A 16,586-nucleotide genomic window follows, 5' to 3' on the forward strand; every position below is an offset into this window, starting at 1 on the left:
CAGAGCCCTGCAGGACCTTGAACTGTTCTGTAGGGCTTGTAAAACGGAGCTGTTCCACAAGGCCTATCGTTGAGACCTAAAACCAGTGCTGAACTGAATTGGTCTCCCTATCATTGTCCCAATTACGTACCATTCAACATGTATTTTATTTTTTTCATTTTTTATTCTGATGTACCCCACCCTGAGTCTGAAGAGAAAAGGTGGGGAATTTCCCCCCCCCCCGAGTATTTCACCCAAGTAGATGCCCATGGAAGGTGGACTGGATGACAGGGGAAGAAATGATGCAAAGACTTAATTTTGTGAACCAAGATCTCAACAAGGACTATGGACTCCATTTGCATAAAACTAGATCTAAGACATTCAAGATGAAAACCTCTAAAATCCAAATGAACTACCTATATGTCCTTGCTAATGTTCAAATAATTACAGTAGATGAAAAAAAAAGTTTGGAATTAAGAAAACTCACACTTAAGACCACAATTATCTTCTGAACTGGGTTTGTCACTCATAGTTAAGTTAGACATGCATGTGAGCCAAACTGGCATATAACCCCAAACCATGACTTTGTATTACACAGGCTAGCTACACAAGCTAAAATTAGGTTCCTGCCTCCACTGGACATCCTTAACATGTCTTTTCCTAATTCCCCTTTTGCCAAACTGGCAAAGTATAGTGTGCATACGTAGTCAGTACTGAAAAGTGGAAACCAAATAATGTCTGCCACATTAATCAGACATGCCCATAGACACAATGCTAGCAAGTCAAAGTCTCAATAGCTAACTCCTCATACCATTATTTGTACATATCAAAGGTTCAGAAAATTAATTCATTCGTTTTCATTACCCTCCCCACAAAATATTTTAATTCTGCTTATTTATTAAGTTGCTTGTTGTCCACCTTTATTGACAGGGACTTAAGATGGATTACACACAGTCAGTATTATCAAGATAATGGGACATTCAGTAAATAATGCATTATTAGAATTATACAAGTCTAGAACCACAAAAAGAACTGAAGTTCAGCATAAGTATTAACGTGACACATTAAGTAGTGCAAAATTTACATAACAGAATATTACTTACAGGAAGCTATACACAGCAGTACATTAACTGTATGGACTAATTTCCCTTTCACATTCCCATGTTTCTCATGATTATTAGGCTCTTCACCAGCAAATAAGCAGAGCAGCCTTTCTCAAGGTGAAGCACAGAGAAAACATGATTTTGTTTTTTGCAACTGACACTGATGTTGCTAATTCTGATACTTTTATTTTCCTCTGTGTTTGTATGCATATTTGGCATTTACCACTTTGTAAGGTGGGCTAACTTTCGGTCACTGGAAAAATCAGATGGCCTCTTGGTCTGAAGAAAGAAACTAAGATAGATTCTGTATCCAGATAAGAAATACTCATAAAGATACCTGTTCTTGGAAAGAAGAAATGCTAGCAAAGAGAATAAAACAGATACAATTTATTTCTGTCAATATTCAGAAAGTTACTTCTCTTGTACTGTATACTGAATCTTTCACATTTTTACGGATCTTCCTGTCTGTGGGTCTTCCTGTCTGTATTCGTAGTCAGATTTTAATATGGTGAGATATTGCCATAGACTCCACCAGTACTAAATTTTAATTTTATTTCTTCTCAAAACAGTCACCGCTATTCCCAATTTAAGACCAGGTAAAAAGAGAACAGAAACAACCAGATGCATGTCTAAGACTTCCTACAATGAATGGTCCATCTTCACTGAAGCAGAACATCTGCACAGACCTTGGAAATCACCACTCTACCCGTATCTAAGCAGACGGACAGAAAGTCAAAGTGGAAGACTGGACTTACCTCAATGTCTTGTAGGCTGAACTCCTTTTGATCTTTAAAGTTTGCTGCTCCAGCACTCAGTTCCATAAGCATTTTTGCTATTTCTGGTTTTATTGCTGCCGTGAGTCGACTCGCTGCTTCCATGACATGTTCCTGCACGTCTTTCAGTTGCATAGCTGCCTTAGAATAGTGTGAGTTCCGAAACACACTGCTGAAAAGGTCTGTAAGGAAAGCGCTCGCACGGCAAAATACATTGAGTGCATCCAGATATTTGGAGATTCCCTGCTGGATGTCTGCAATTGGAGTAGTATGGTTGCAGCAGCCTGCAGCAGCTGGGGAAACCAGAGGGGATGTTGTGGCTGGAGATACTAAAGGCGTGCTCAAGGTCCTGCCTAGCTCTGGCATTTGATACTGCTGGTGTTGCTGCACTTTTTGCTTGGACCCGCCAAGCAAAAAGCGCCTCTTATAGTCCATTTTACTTTCCTGTGCACTGCAGCAATACATAAGTACTTGTCCAAAGGTTCCTTGAATTAACAATCTACTCTTGAGTCTTGCTCCCCCAGAAGTATACCTATGTATAGCAGTAGAAGAAGTGTATGCACATAATTCTTGTAAGAGGCATTTTAGAAACAAAAAAGGTAGGTAATTTATATCAGCAGTGAGAAAGGCAGGAGATCTGCTGGCTTCGTACTATTCAGTGTTCCAACGCAGCACCGCTGCAGTTACAAACTGTATTGTAAAAGCAAGCTGTGATAGCTTAAAAATACTGTATGTTTCCTGCTTAGCATTCTAGTATGTGCTCAGGATACAATTTCAAAGCATGGGGCAAAAAAAGCTGTCTGCTCCAGTTTTCCTGCCAATGCATTTTTGACACCTGTTAACATTAATTTAGAATGAAGAAACTTTAACAATATTTTAAAAAGTAATTTCATAGTAATAAATGTTTTCAGTTAGTATCAGGGGAGGAAGAGCAAAACCACTGTTCAACAGTGATTGTAACACAGGGCAAGTCTTTCCTTGAAGAACCACTGAGCCTTCACATCAGCAGATCACATAGCTTAATGGTTTGATGGAGCCCATCATTCAAACTGGTTTGAATTTCCAATCTTAATACTGAAAAAAAACACAAGTTTGCTTTCTGAAGACTTTGCAAGAACACATTATTCAGAAAATGTGTATGTGTGTTTTTTTTTTTTACTGAAAGTCTTCTCTGCCTTTCCTTCTGTATGTTGAGGTAGTTTCCTTTTAACATTAGTTAAGTGGTGCTTTCGGAGCGAACTTCTCTTGATTGCAGAGTCTGAAGAATGCAGAAATGTATTTGTAAGGCCTCTAGGTCATTTCCTGGCAGGAGGAAAATTACAAAAATTATAGATAAGTGAACCATTCATTTAAAAAAGAAACTCCCTTTTCCCTTGCTATATTACTCTGAATATAAACTATTGATAAATATGGAAAAAGTTTCAGCCATACGAACATTTGAAATGTACCATAAATGGATGTTATCTATTCCCCCACTAGCAACCCAATGCTTAGATATAAAGAAATGCTAACTAAAACCACATTTTGTTTGAATGACTGCAATGAGATTAATTCAGCTGATGTTCAAATACATTAATTTCGTTATTACTTATATTAAGTGACTATAAATAAACTGCTTAAATGAAAAATTATAATTAGATGGATGCTACAAGTCTGCCCCATCTTAGCATTTTTTGTCAATGCAAATACCACAAACTGCAGCATGGATTCCCCAAAATAAGGATGACTCAAATTCAGATGGCTGGGACCTGACAATACTTATTTGCCCCGTATCCAGAACAGAATGGCACTTTACAGATCCAGTGTGTGGCTTAAAAATTAAAATCGCCAATAAGGAAAACCACCTGGAAAACAGTTATCAACAGATAGGGACGCGGGCCCTCAGCACTGAAATACATGAGAGGAGTTAAAGTAGGATTAATTGGTTTAAATCCAAGCGATATCACTTAAAACCAAGAAAGAGCTGATTTTAATAATCAATTAAAGATTCCCATTTAATCCATGCATTTCTTTTCACAACCATGCATGTTAGCTGGTTGTTGTAACAATGAAATGCTATATGTAGCTAAGCTAAAAGTCATCAGCTCCTCTACATAGTTGAAGGACAGTCTCCCTCCAAATTTTCCTGTACACCAACTACAGTAATCAGGCAGTCATCTGTTGACTACTCCGCCACTTAGGGTAGCCAATTTGGCATTGACCTGGGCCTAGGCCTTTTCTATCACAACTCTAGTTCTCTGAAACGGGCTCCCTGAAAAGGAGGGAGTCCTCTCCTGGGAGATCTTCAGGAAGCGTTGCAAGATCTGTCTGTTTGCCAGGGCTTTTAAGAGTGGGTCCGGCAAGCATTTTTTAAGGGAAGGAATGGGGATGCTTTAACTATTATTGAAAGTCACCTTGAACTAGGAGGAAAGTTGGGGTATGTCTTAATAAATAATTATATGCTGCCTCTCCAAGACTGGCTGGAGGTGGCTGGTTCATTCTTTTACACACCTACCTTCTGCACAGAGGGCACCAAGGGGACTTTTAAGAAAATCAAGACAAAACACAATCAATTAAAACAAAAATTAATGAGAAACTAGAAAACCGTAAGAAAAATTGAGCAGTAGCATAAGAACAACAGAACAAGATCTGAACATCTGACTTCACCAAAAGACAAAAGGAATAAAACAGCTGTCATCTGGTCCTAAATGGTATGGGACAGGTATATCTGTGGGACTGCCTGTTCCATTATGCACTATGGTCAAGGTCAATGGACCAAAATCTGCTCAGGGTCCCTGGTTCCAAAGAGGTAAAATTAATCCCAACCAGGGCCAGGACTTTTGTAGCCCTGGCTCCAGCATGGTAGAATGCTCTAACGACTGAGATCAGGGCCTTAACCAGTTCCACAGGGCCTGCAAGGCAGAGCTATTCTGCCAGGCCTATGGCGGAGGCTGGGAATATAACATCTAACAACATCTAATCGGCTGACCTCCACTGAGGAAACATCCCCTGGAACACCAAGGCTAATTCCATCTGCTCGAAAATGATACCCTCCTCAGCTCCCAATTAGCTGGCAGATGTGCTGGGATACTGAAATGTGTTCTTAATGTAAAATATGATTTTAACATTTGATAACTATGACTGTATTTCTAGACTAATGTTAACCACCCTGAGCCTCACAGGAAGAGGCTACAAAAATAAAGATTTATTAATTTATTTACGTGCAAGGGAGAGGCATTCTATGGGGGGAGAGGCATTCTATGACCAAGACACCATGAGTAAGAAGGTCCTGTCCCCTGTAACAAGCCACCTAACTTAATCCCATAAGGATGGCAAGCTGTCTTGCCTGATCTTAATGCACAAACAGGTTCAACAACAAAGGTTATAACATAGCCAAAAAAAATTGGGATTCCCAAATACTTACTGAATCCTAATACCACACCTGTATTGGGATCCAGGAATATTGGGACTGATATTTTGGAGTTTAATATACCCTAACCTGAAAGTACCCTTTTTTGCATGTCCCCATTCACACTGTTGCCAGACTGGGTTTCAAGAACGCCTGGCCCAAGCTATTTACAGTTCTAAAAAGTCAAACACAGCAAACTGCACCCAGAAACATTCTGAGAGGCAAGAACAGAACATATTAATTGCAACTGCTGAGTCACTATGTTCTGCATATTTCTTGAAGTTCCCATTCACTAGCAGTCCCCATACAAATCACTGTACAAGTGTAATCTGTTCACTACTAAGACAAAAGGCAAGGTCATGTTCATACAAGAGAAGGTATAGATGCACACCAGTTGAAATTGGTGAAAGGTGCCCCAGGCCATGGTCACCATGTGACATACATTAGTAAAGGTTGATTTAAGAACACTAAGCCATGAAGCCAGTTCTTAAGGAGAAACACAGTCCTGACCAAATGCATCCAAATTCTAGCTGTATCACTTATACAACACTCCCACCTTGTCCCCCCAGTGTGGTATAAGAATCATATTCAAACAGGTTTAGGATAATCAGCTTCATCCAGGAATGTCTAAGAGACTGGGTTTACATATTAATATATTTTATTCAATTCAGACATCAATTTTAGACAAGGAAAATTTAAAACAACTTTAAAAATTAAAATCCGATTTTGAAAACCGGTCATCCACTCTGAATTGAGCTGCACTGGCTGCATAAGGATGGCCATGAATAAGCAGCTAGACATTTGCCCAACTGGATTAAGTCCTCCTCCACTCTAATCAAATGATCATATTTGTTTTTATGAGGGGCTAGAGGTTTTCCGACAGAACAAACCTGAATGAAGTAAAATCGCATATTGACCAGAGAGAAGACAATAAATGGAAAAGAGTTTGTGCTGTCATACAGTCCAGGAATCAAAGATGAAAGAATGGTTGCAGTTGTTGAGAACTACTAGCTGCTTGCTCTACTAAACACTGCACCAATCCTAAAAGGGGTGGACAGAGACAAAAGACCAGCACAGCTTCCAGTAAGCGTGTGCCAGTCTCCTGTGATAGCACTGGAGTGGGAGAGCATCTATCCCTTTCCTGATAAGGTAAAGGTAAAGGTATCCCCTGTGCAAGCACCGAGTCATGTCTGACCCTTGGGGTGACGCCCTCTAGCGTTTTCTTGGCAGACTCAATACGGGGTGGTTTGCCAGTGCCTTCCCCAGTCATGACCGTTTACCCCCCAGCAAGCTGGGTACTCATTTTACCGACCTCGGAAGGATGGAAGGCTGAGTCAACCTTGAGCCGGCTGCTGGGATTGAACTCCCAGCCTTATGGGCAAAGCTTTCAGACGGCTGCCTTACCACTCTGCGCCACAAGAGGCCCTTTCCTGATAGCTTACAGTAAAAAGGTAAAGGTATCCCCTGTGCAAGCACGGGATCATGTCTGACCCTTGGGGTGATGCCCTCTAGCGTTTTCATGGCAGACTCAATACGGGGTGGTTTGTCAGTGCCTTCCCCAGTCATTACAGTTTCAGTAGTCTAACCCTAATCCAATTCTTTTCTTCTTTTTTAAAAAATGCTAATTACCACTAAGACAACTAGAACATTTTTCTTTTAAGATAAAAAACTAGCAGAGGAGAGAAGATGATTTTCTGCAGAGATGTTCCAAACTGCTGCAAACACTGAAGCAGACAGAAAAGAACTGAGCAGGTACTCATCATCCATTCTGCTTTGAAGCTGCCATTGTCCCCGTTCCAATGCTGTGATGTGCAGCACAGAAACAGGCTTTTTAATTCGCTTAACAACCCACTATTAAACTTCCACCACCAAGATAAAGATATTCTCTTCAGAATTTTGTCATGTATGACCTTAGCAACCTGAAAAGTTACTCCAGTATTATGCAGCTAAAATCTCATAGAGCATAACACAATCCTCCATAATAAATATTTTCAGAGCGCATTACAATATGCACTCAAGTTATCCTTGCCAATAGCCTGGCATTGAAAATTACTGTTATCCTACCAAGCAGGGGGAAGTATGAGGCTGAGAAAATTAGAGACATATCTCAGGCCATCTAGTAAGTTCTGGTCAAGGACATTTTTGACTCTGTACTTTTCTGGCCCACATAACATCTTTTATCTGGTCTCCTTAATCAATCACAAATCAGAAAAATCCTGAATCTTTCATCAAATTACATGAATTTCCCACCCAATGCAAAAAATTGGATTACTACCCAAATCTTCGTGTCATATAAGAGACTAATGTTATATTCTCATATTCTACAACAAATAACATAAAATATATTTTCTTATTTTATTTGTTGTTGCTTGACCCTTTTGATGAAATTGGAAGATTTTGGGTTGAGTTTCCTCTATTTTGTTGTTTGCTATTCCCATATTTTGTTGTTTGCTACTCCCTGGAAAAGAGCCTAATGCTGGGAAGCGATGGAGGGCAAAAGAAGAAGGGGATGACAGAGAATGAGGTGGCTGGATGGAGTCACTGAAGCAGTCAGTGCAAACTTAAATGGACTCCGGGGAATGGTAGAGGATAGGAAGGCCTGGAGGATCATTGGGCCATGGGGTCATGATGGGTCGGACACGACTTCGCACCTAACAACAATTTCCATATTATTCTGAAAAATGGCATCTTTTGTAATTTGAATCACACTTGAGAATCTTCTCTCAGGAAAGATGAAGAGGTCTTACCATACTACAGGAAAGACCCTGGCAAGCACTTAGGAATATGCTGAAATATGTTTATTTCCTGACAGCTGTCTCATTTCTTGCTCTAGCAATTAAGTTTATATTTTTATTGTTTTAATTGGGTTCCATATCAGTGTGTGTCATCAGATAAATATTGATTTAACGTCTGTTCTTAATCTTCCATTTAAAATGTTTGACTTGAAAAAATCAAAATAATTTGAACAAAGTCATGTCTCAGAAACTAATAAAATGAACCTTTCAAAAACTATAATCTTCTATAGCACACAATACAAACGAAAGTGTGCTATTTTCCAAATATACTTATAAAAATGGTAGCCAATCACTACTTTCTACTAGCTACCTTCTCATTTTTGAGCCTAGATTTCCTCCTAGCTATGATTAACAAATATAATTAAATAAGTATTCTCCTGTACAGTGTCTTGAAAATTTTATTCAGTAAAGAGAGAGATATTACATATTACAGAACTCTATCTGAAGAAAACAAAAATGAACCAGGCTGACATTTGACAATACATTTGTTCTTTTACATCATCCTAATATCATAGACCAGGGGTGGCCAAACTGTGGCACTCCAGATATCCATAGACTACAATTACCATAAGCCCCTGCCAGTGCCATGTTGGCAGGGGCTCCTGGTAATTCTAGTCCATAGACATCTGGAGAGACACAGTTTGACCACCCTTGTACACGTACAGCATTTTCTCCACGTACAGCATTTTCTCCAAAGTTTACATTTTCCTCTGAGTTTACATACAGTCTGAAAGCCAATTACTTCTTCATACCTCTTTTTAAAAAATAGTCAATGCAATCCAATATGGGACTCCACGTTTTTCTGAATTACAGTTGATTTGTTATGCATGAAATATGTAAGTTTTACCATTGTACCATATTCCAACAGTTTAACCAGTCCGTAGGATCTGGTAAAGAGTTTTTGTTTCTTAAAACTCTGCGTCTTTAGAATTTCAACTACTGATCCAAATACAATACATTCTAGAGTAGAAGTGTTGAACTCATTTGTTACAAGGACTGTTGAACTCATTTGTTACAAGGACTGGATCTGACATAAATGTCACTTTGTTGGGCCAGTTTATATATGCCATGAAATGTAACACCATACTCCAGAGATATAAACTTTATAACTGAGATTTCAGATGTCAGATGGCAATAGCAGGTGAATGACAATAGCAGGCTTGATAAGATTAGGTGTCATATGCAGAAGGGTAGTAGGCATAGAGATATCAGCATTGGTAATGAGATAGGAAACCTAGGTCTCAATTTGGTCCAGGAGGTTGCAAAGAATAAATGGACATGAGTCTGACATTACAAACCACAACATTAAAAAAAACATTGGGAGAATATTTGTGCCTAATGTTCCAAATGAGAGCACACCTAGGGACATTTTCAGTCTCTTTTCTAATAATCCCCAGCATGGAATTTTCTTTTACTACTGCCACACAGTGAGATAATATTTTCATATCTATGACACCCATCTATGTTGCAGGGTCAAGATGGTAGCCACATTAAATATAAAGAGGTGGTTCCTACCAACTCGTTCAGTGAATCTTGCTTACTATTCTTCCTTAATACAACCTCTGCCCATATGGCTTTTATCTATATGAGTCTCATGATCTGCACAGACTTTTTGGGTAGCCAAAGGAGACCTTTTTATCAGCAGAGAAGCTGCGGGATCTATCCAAATCTAAAGGAATTGCTGCATATATAAAAATTAATTTCATTTTTGGATAACAAGGAGAACTGAGTCAAGGATAATGGGGTGGCTCTTCCAGGTAAAAACTGTCAGTGAAATATTTATCATTGAACTCTGCTTGAAAAACATTCTTAAAAATACTGATATTTTATCCCAGAAAATTAAGTTTTATAAACTGTTAAATGTGGGTTTCCAGCCTAAATTTGTAACACATGTATCACATGACTCTGGTGAATTTGTAGGCGTTAAGTACTTATTCCAATACCTTAAGAAGCTGTTGCATAAATGATGGAATTGTTCATTCAATTTGCACTACAACAAGAGGATTCCTAAAGAAACATCAATATCAACATTAAATATTACTGTAATAGTAATACAAATATTAGTTTTTGGTCTCTAACTAGTTAGAACATGACACTTTCAACTGGTCTATCTTAAGGTCAATTCCACCACACATGAAGATACTCTGCATGATTTTGTTGACACTAGTATTTAAATGTGCAAGACTGAAAGGTTATATTCAAGCTTGCTGGTGTAATACACCAGACATGCTTGATGGGACTGCCTGTATGTTCATGTTTACTGGTCTTGGGTATCTAGAGTATCAAGCAATGGGGAAATCAATTTAAATTGTTTTGTTGATCAAATTATGATTTGATTTTTGCAAAGTTTCTTGGGTGCAAAGAGTTCAGTGCACCATTTCAATTCTTCACTGAAATCACTATTTATTAATTAAATTTGAATCCTGTCCTTCTCAAAGGTTGAGGATGGTTTAAATTGATAATCAATTAAAATAATACTCAACAGGAATGCTATTCAAATGCTATTCAAAAGGACTGCTTTGGTTCCTTTTGTTTCAGTCACTAAACAACTGGCTTCCTTTTACTGGATAATTTATTTATTTAAAACATTTCTATGCCACTTTCCCCACTCCATCCCCAAGGCAGGAAAGACTATAAAACAATTAAAATACAAATACATATATAAAATATTTAAAACAAAGCAATCATATTCATACACACATACAAAGAGGGAGGAGGGCTAATAAATGGTAGTGAGGGAATACCAAACCAGAAGACAACAACAGAAGACAGCACAATGACTGTGAAGGCCATTTCTCAGGTTGCCACCCAACTAGCCAAGGATAGTGGAACATCAGAAGCAGACCTCTGAAGATGGCAAGAGAGAATGTAATTATTTATATTTACTTGAAAGGCACTTGAGTTTGCAACAGAAACATATACAAAATAGATAACCCTGGCAAGCTCGAGTGAAATAGCAGAATAATTATTCAGAATAAGCCTGCTGAATCAGACCAGTGGGCCATCTAGTCCACCATCCTGTTTCACACAGTGGCCAACTTGAGTTTTCTTACCATTATTTTGCCATTAACCATCCCTGTTTCACATGCTGGCCAACTTGAGTTTTCTTACCATTATTTTTCCCCTCCTTAATTTGGGGAGCAGGAGTCATTAAGACCGTTTACGCACTGGAGGTTTCATGTCCAGCTGCAGGCTGGAGTTTTTGTCGTGGCAGGTTGCCCCACCTCTTCCTGCACCCACGCGGGGGAGCATTTGGCCTGGTGCACCTCATCCGCCCCTTATTTGTGCTCCTGCATGGGCGGTGGGGCAGTGAAGTTCCCAGTGCATAAACGGTTCAAATCAGGCAATCCAGAATACATAACACTCTCCTCATCAAGGATGGGGGCAGAGACTCACTAACCTAGTGCCTTTCTTGACAAGATAAAGGCATCGGGAGTCAACTATATAAGACAACTGTGCTTCCTGATTAGAACATTTGGAACAGCATATGATGAAAAGAACTAGAAAATGAAACATTCTTCTTGCTCATTCCCGAAAATGAAGAATTTTTGAAAAACTCAATTGGCTTAGACAGGAGTGACTGCACATGGGTAACATACACAGAATGTCATGCCAAGTATAGTTATCCACACTACCTCACTCATTTTAGCTTTAATCAGCTCATTTATTTAGCTAGCTGGCTTCTCATAAATTGATTACCAGGATTCCTTACTGGCTGAAAGCCCAGTACAAAAACGAAAACTGCAGCTGATCCAAAAAGCTATTATAAAACGTGTCACAAGGCTAGTTGTGATCAGGTTTCTTTTTTTTAGCCCATATGGCTTTGCATTGCTTACTGAAATGAACTTGCACCTGTTCTTGCATATGCTGGTTTATTTGCCATTCCTAAATTCCTCATAGATGTTGGGCGGCTGTTAGAGAGTCTCCAATGGTCAAACTTCATGTCTATTCAACTTCTCAAATAAGCCTAACACACAAAAGATTAAAATAAAATTATTGCTGCAAAACACCTAGGCAGTAAATAAGATTAAAGATGGTCCTCACCTAGATTATGTTAGTGCTAGTTTGCCAAGCTATGCAGCACATGACAATTAAGGTTACATTGTACTTCCAGATACACTACTGGCTTAGCATTTTATTAACCATTCAATACAGAATCCAATATTTTGAATTTAATGGCTTTGTTTTTCAATTTCAAACACTTCTAGTTCTTTGGCACAAGGGCAAGTATTGAGGACACGGTGAAAGGGTTAACAAGCTGCATGAAGTTTCAGTACTATATGGGGCTCCCAACACAGGTTTTGGTATACCCCATTTCACTGACACGGTAAAGCCAGTAGGCTACTATCATTTTATAGAACTCAGTAACTTCTGGATTTTTCTGGGAATTTCAGTGCTACTTAGAGAAAGGTTATCTTAAAGAACAAAAGCTCTTTCTCAAGACTGGTTTTCATTGTTTTGAAAGTAAAAGCTATAAAATATTTAGTACCAATGAGAAACCCAATCATTACTCATATGTGTTTAGCCTTGTTCACAAATTGCGGTGAACTCACATATAATCTTTCTAAGTGTGCTGAATAATTCTCATGTTGTTGTTGTTGGATCCAATCAACATGTGTACAGGTACATACATGTGTGATTGAAATTGCATTTTTGTCCAGATTCTTGTCTCTGGTTTCATTTGTGAAGTAGATGCATACTGGTTCTTTCTTACAAACAGATGAATATATGTATGTGCAGAATGTATGTGCTTTCACTGTAACATGTGAAAACCGTGCCCCATCAATCAGCTATATGCATAATGCTTTACAGGACAACGGAAAGACTACTGCCCCCCAATCAGCTTACAACTGAGGGGAGGAAGAGAAAAGAAAAATGGAGGAAAATGGATGAAAATGGGGGAAATATTAGTTCAGTTGCAAGTATTTCAAGCTTCATTTCAGGAGGAGGGGGAATGATTACTAAGGAACGTGTCAAATGCTCAGCAAGACAAGGTGAGCATATATATATTGGAAATATTTCCAATAGCTAACGCCACTTCGGCTAAGAAAAGCAATAACAATGTAGCTTACTTCATTTTTCTAACCGGTACAAAATCCTTTAATGTAGGCAAGAATTTAGTTTGGACAATACACTATTTTCCAGTTCAGCTTTGAGACATTTGTGTCATCAAATGAGATCAATATTGTATAAAGGCGTTTTTGTTTTATTTCCTTCGCTAAACTACACATATTAAGAAATCTTGAAACTAGAAAAATCTGTCAACTCCCCCCACCCAAATTCACACCAAAAACTTTAACCAAGTTCTGGGGAAAAGAGGGAGGAAAAAAGAATCCTTTGATAGCATGTTAGAAATATGCCATTAACTTCCCCACCAATACAAGTATTGGGCAGCCCTATCATTACAAGCGGGAACATGATGGTAACAACAAGCAGCAGGATTACAGGACAGAGGGGCGAGAAAAACTTGTTTACATGCCAAAATACTGTGTTCAGAATTTCCTCCTCCCAGCATTGTATATACCAACTTGCTGGTTGTTGGCTATTCACTTGCAGAGAAGAGAGGTAATAGTGGAGAAAACACCTGCCCTGCTTGCTGTTCCCAAGCATGTGAAACTTGACAGGACCTTAGCTAGTAGCTATAACCAGTTTCCATTGTCACTCCTGAGCTGCGCTCAATGTTCTGCCACATTCCAGGGTCACATTCACAGTGCATCCACTGCTAAAACTACTCCTATAATCTTATTTTAATACTAACTTCAAAGCCTGTTCCTAAGAACAGGCCTTGAAAGGGTCTCCTCCCCTGGCCAGGCAGCTTAAGGTGGCTTTGGGCCACAGCTCGCAGCTGGATCAAGTGGGGCAGGCAGGGGCTGACCAGCTCGTTAGCAGGGCCGGGACAGAGCTCCTTAGCAGGCATTCAGCAGGCTGGGGCCCCTCATTAGCAGGCCCTGCGTAGCTGGCTCTCTACCATGACCCTTTGCCCAGGGCCCTCCCCCCTTACCTGTTGCTAGCTCCAGGTACTGAGGCACGTCTGAGAGCAAAGAGGGTAGAGTCCAGGGATGGAGGGCGAGAGCTGCAGGGGCAGGGCCAATCAGGGTGACAACTTGGACAGCCGGACATGTTCCACCCCCCGGGCTGGCTCAGAAATATATAGAGGAACCATGGATAAGGATAAGGATTTTTAGCCCACCCTTCCATGAGAGCTCAGGGTGAGTTAAACCTGAAGGCTGCATACCACTGGGATGCAGTAAAAAGTATACAAAGTAAAGCACAGCAACAATTTGCAACAGCTGTAATCTGGTGATTACAGTTTAACACCTATAGTGGCTAAGAAAGCTGTCAGAATATATTTAACAATTAAACCCACTGATAAATTATTACACAAACATTTCTCCTTCCCTTTGAAACTCCTTTGCTGAAGAATGGAGGTTTCCATGTCAGCTGTAGAGTCCTAGTATACTGAATGTTCTTGTATAAAATTATTAGCTCCTATAATAACTGCTTTTATGCTTCCCCTGTGGATAATATTAACCTTCACAAATGACACCCTCAAATGTTAAGCCAACTGCTCTACACTATTTATTCATACATTCTATTCTGTTTTTGTACCATCTTTATCAAGGATAGAAAAGGTAGGATAAGATGTTAAATCATTCCGCACGAGGCAAGAGAATAAACAGAAAAATGCAGCTTTGAAACATGTCCTGTTTTTGGGAATCTGAGAAAAACACGGAATTTTTACTTGCACTAATTCTCACTGCAATACTGTGTTAGAAATGTAGGTCTTTGTAATGATTTATAGTCAGAAACAAATATCAACCACAAGTGATCAATGGTTTTGAATGAGAGTTTTTAAGCTCACAACTGTACTTTCAGACCAGTGTAAAACTAACAAGTTAGTGAAAGCAATTAAACAGGGCAGGACATTGTGCTTTTAATAACTACAAACAGTGATCAAGTGAGATCTTATGAAGGCACAGAAAGTCCACAATAGGCCTAATTGAGTAGACTAAAGAATATGCAACAAAATATTTCCTAATAACATTTGCATAACCAAATTTTTCAGAATGTCAAAGTCATTGAAACTTCATAAGGACAGAATGTTAGCTATTTTTCTCTTGAAAGCTATAAAGCTGTAAGACAACTCCTTGAGAATGTTGTTTATTTTTTAAAAAACTATTCCCCATCAACATTAACATCAAAAGCAGTATTTTGGTCATGAATAAGCAACAAAAACTTGGTAGGACACCTGAGGCCATTCCTTTCCAATAAACAATGACAAACACACCCTTAATATGATACCCACAGCACGAGAAGTGACAGCATAGAAACATTTCCAGATGATTTGTGAACAAACCATACCTACACTCTGGCTACCAGTTTGCTCTTCTTCATCAAAGGGAACCTGCACTGGGAGCCTGCAGAAACAGGGCTAGGGCAGGCTTATGCAACTCCATTGCCCCATCTACCACAATGCCAGAAACAGAGCCAATGCTGCTCTGTTGACCCCCCCACCCAACATATACACACCAGAAACAGGGCCTGAGCAGGCCTATGCTGCTCCCCCACCCCCCGTTAAGTTAAAATATGAGTACTTACCTCTCTGGACTCTGGTTACTACCAAATATGATGAGACTCAGCCAGCAAGGATTTGTGTGGCTGTGGCCCCTCCCCTCCATGTCCATCATTGTCGGGGGGGGCATATATGGTCATGTCAATATTTGTTTTTAAAATTTAAAACATATTTACAAATTATTAACTCCCACCCAAATGGTGAAACCCCAAGGTTTCATGAAACCCTGGTTGAGAAAGCATGGATTAACTAGTGCTTTGGGCATATATATTTCAATGCTGCTCCATCTCTTAATGAATAAGCCAATCTTCTGGAGACAGAAACCTTGCAGTTCTGGGCAAAGATGAAAATATCATACCACTGGCAGTACCTGCTCTAGGACTAATCCCAAGACAAAGTTGTACTCTCCCTTCCATAGCAACAATGAACGCTCATGAACTCCCATATCTTACAAAGAAGAATGATGCCTAAAGCAACAACTATTACTAGGGATTGAACAGGCACAGAGCTGAATTCTATATGCTTCTCTGATTAATCTATATGGATTTCCAAATTTTACTCCTTTAGTTTATGAAAGCAGTTGTTTATATCGCCCAAACAAGCTGCTACCCTAAACTTTAGGGAACTTAAGGTGTAGCCTCCACTGCAGGATGAAAAGCTGTGTGTGAGAGAGAAAAATCCATGCACACCATCTGAAGAACTTAGGCTCAAAAGGCTCTTTAGGTCTGGGCTATATTAATATGATCTAAAAACATGTTGCTGGTCATGAATATCATCAGCTAGAGTTGAGTTAATAACAGTAACAACAACGCTGATTAGCATCAGAAAACTAGTTTAGTGCTTCATGTATGCCATCTTGGTGTAACCGACACAACTACCATGTTAGATCTTCATATCACAATGGAAGAGTGGCTTGCTTAAGCCATGTAATGAGTTCACAGCAGAGGTAAAATCTGAACTTGGGGCTTCTCAGTT

General features: G+C 39.3%; 1 protein-coding gene across 8 annotated transcripts in view; it reads right to left on the bottom strand.

Annotated features, from left to right (window-relative positions):
- Positions 1–16,586, bottom strand: part of GARRE1 (granule associated Rac and RHOG effector 1) — a 67,294-nt gene that overhangs the window by 34,289 nt on the left and 16,419 nt on the right. For 7 of the 8 annotated variants that reach the window (XM_077309756.1, XM_077309757.1, XM_077309760.1 and 4 more), the window contains one exon: positions 1,838–3,157. The exons of the other annotated variant lie outside the window; for it this stretch is intronic. In XM_077309756.1, the coding sequence (XP_077165871.1) occupies positions 1,838–2,320 (483 nt within the window). In that variant the 5' untranslated portion in view covers positions 2,321–3,157. The remainder of the gene's footprint in view (positions 1–1,837; positions 3,158–16,586) is intronic. 8 annotated transcript variants of the gene reach the window in all.

The sequence above is a fragment of the Paroedura picta genome, chromosome 14 (assembly GCF_049243985.1).
Source record: "Paroedura picta isolate Pp20150507F chromosome 14, Ppicta_v3.0, whole genome shotgun sequence".
Lineage (NCBI taxonomy): Eukaryota > Metazoa > Chordata > Lepidosauria > Squamata > Gekkonidae > Paroedura > Paroedura picta.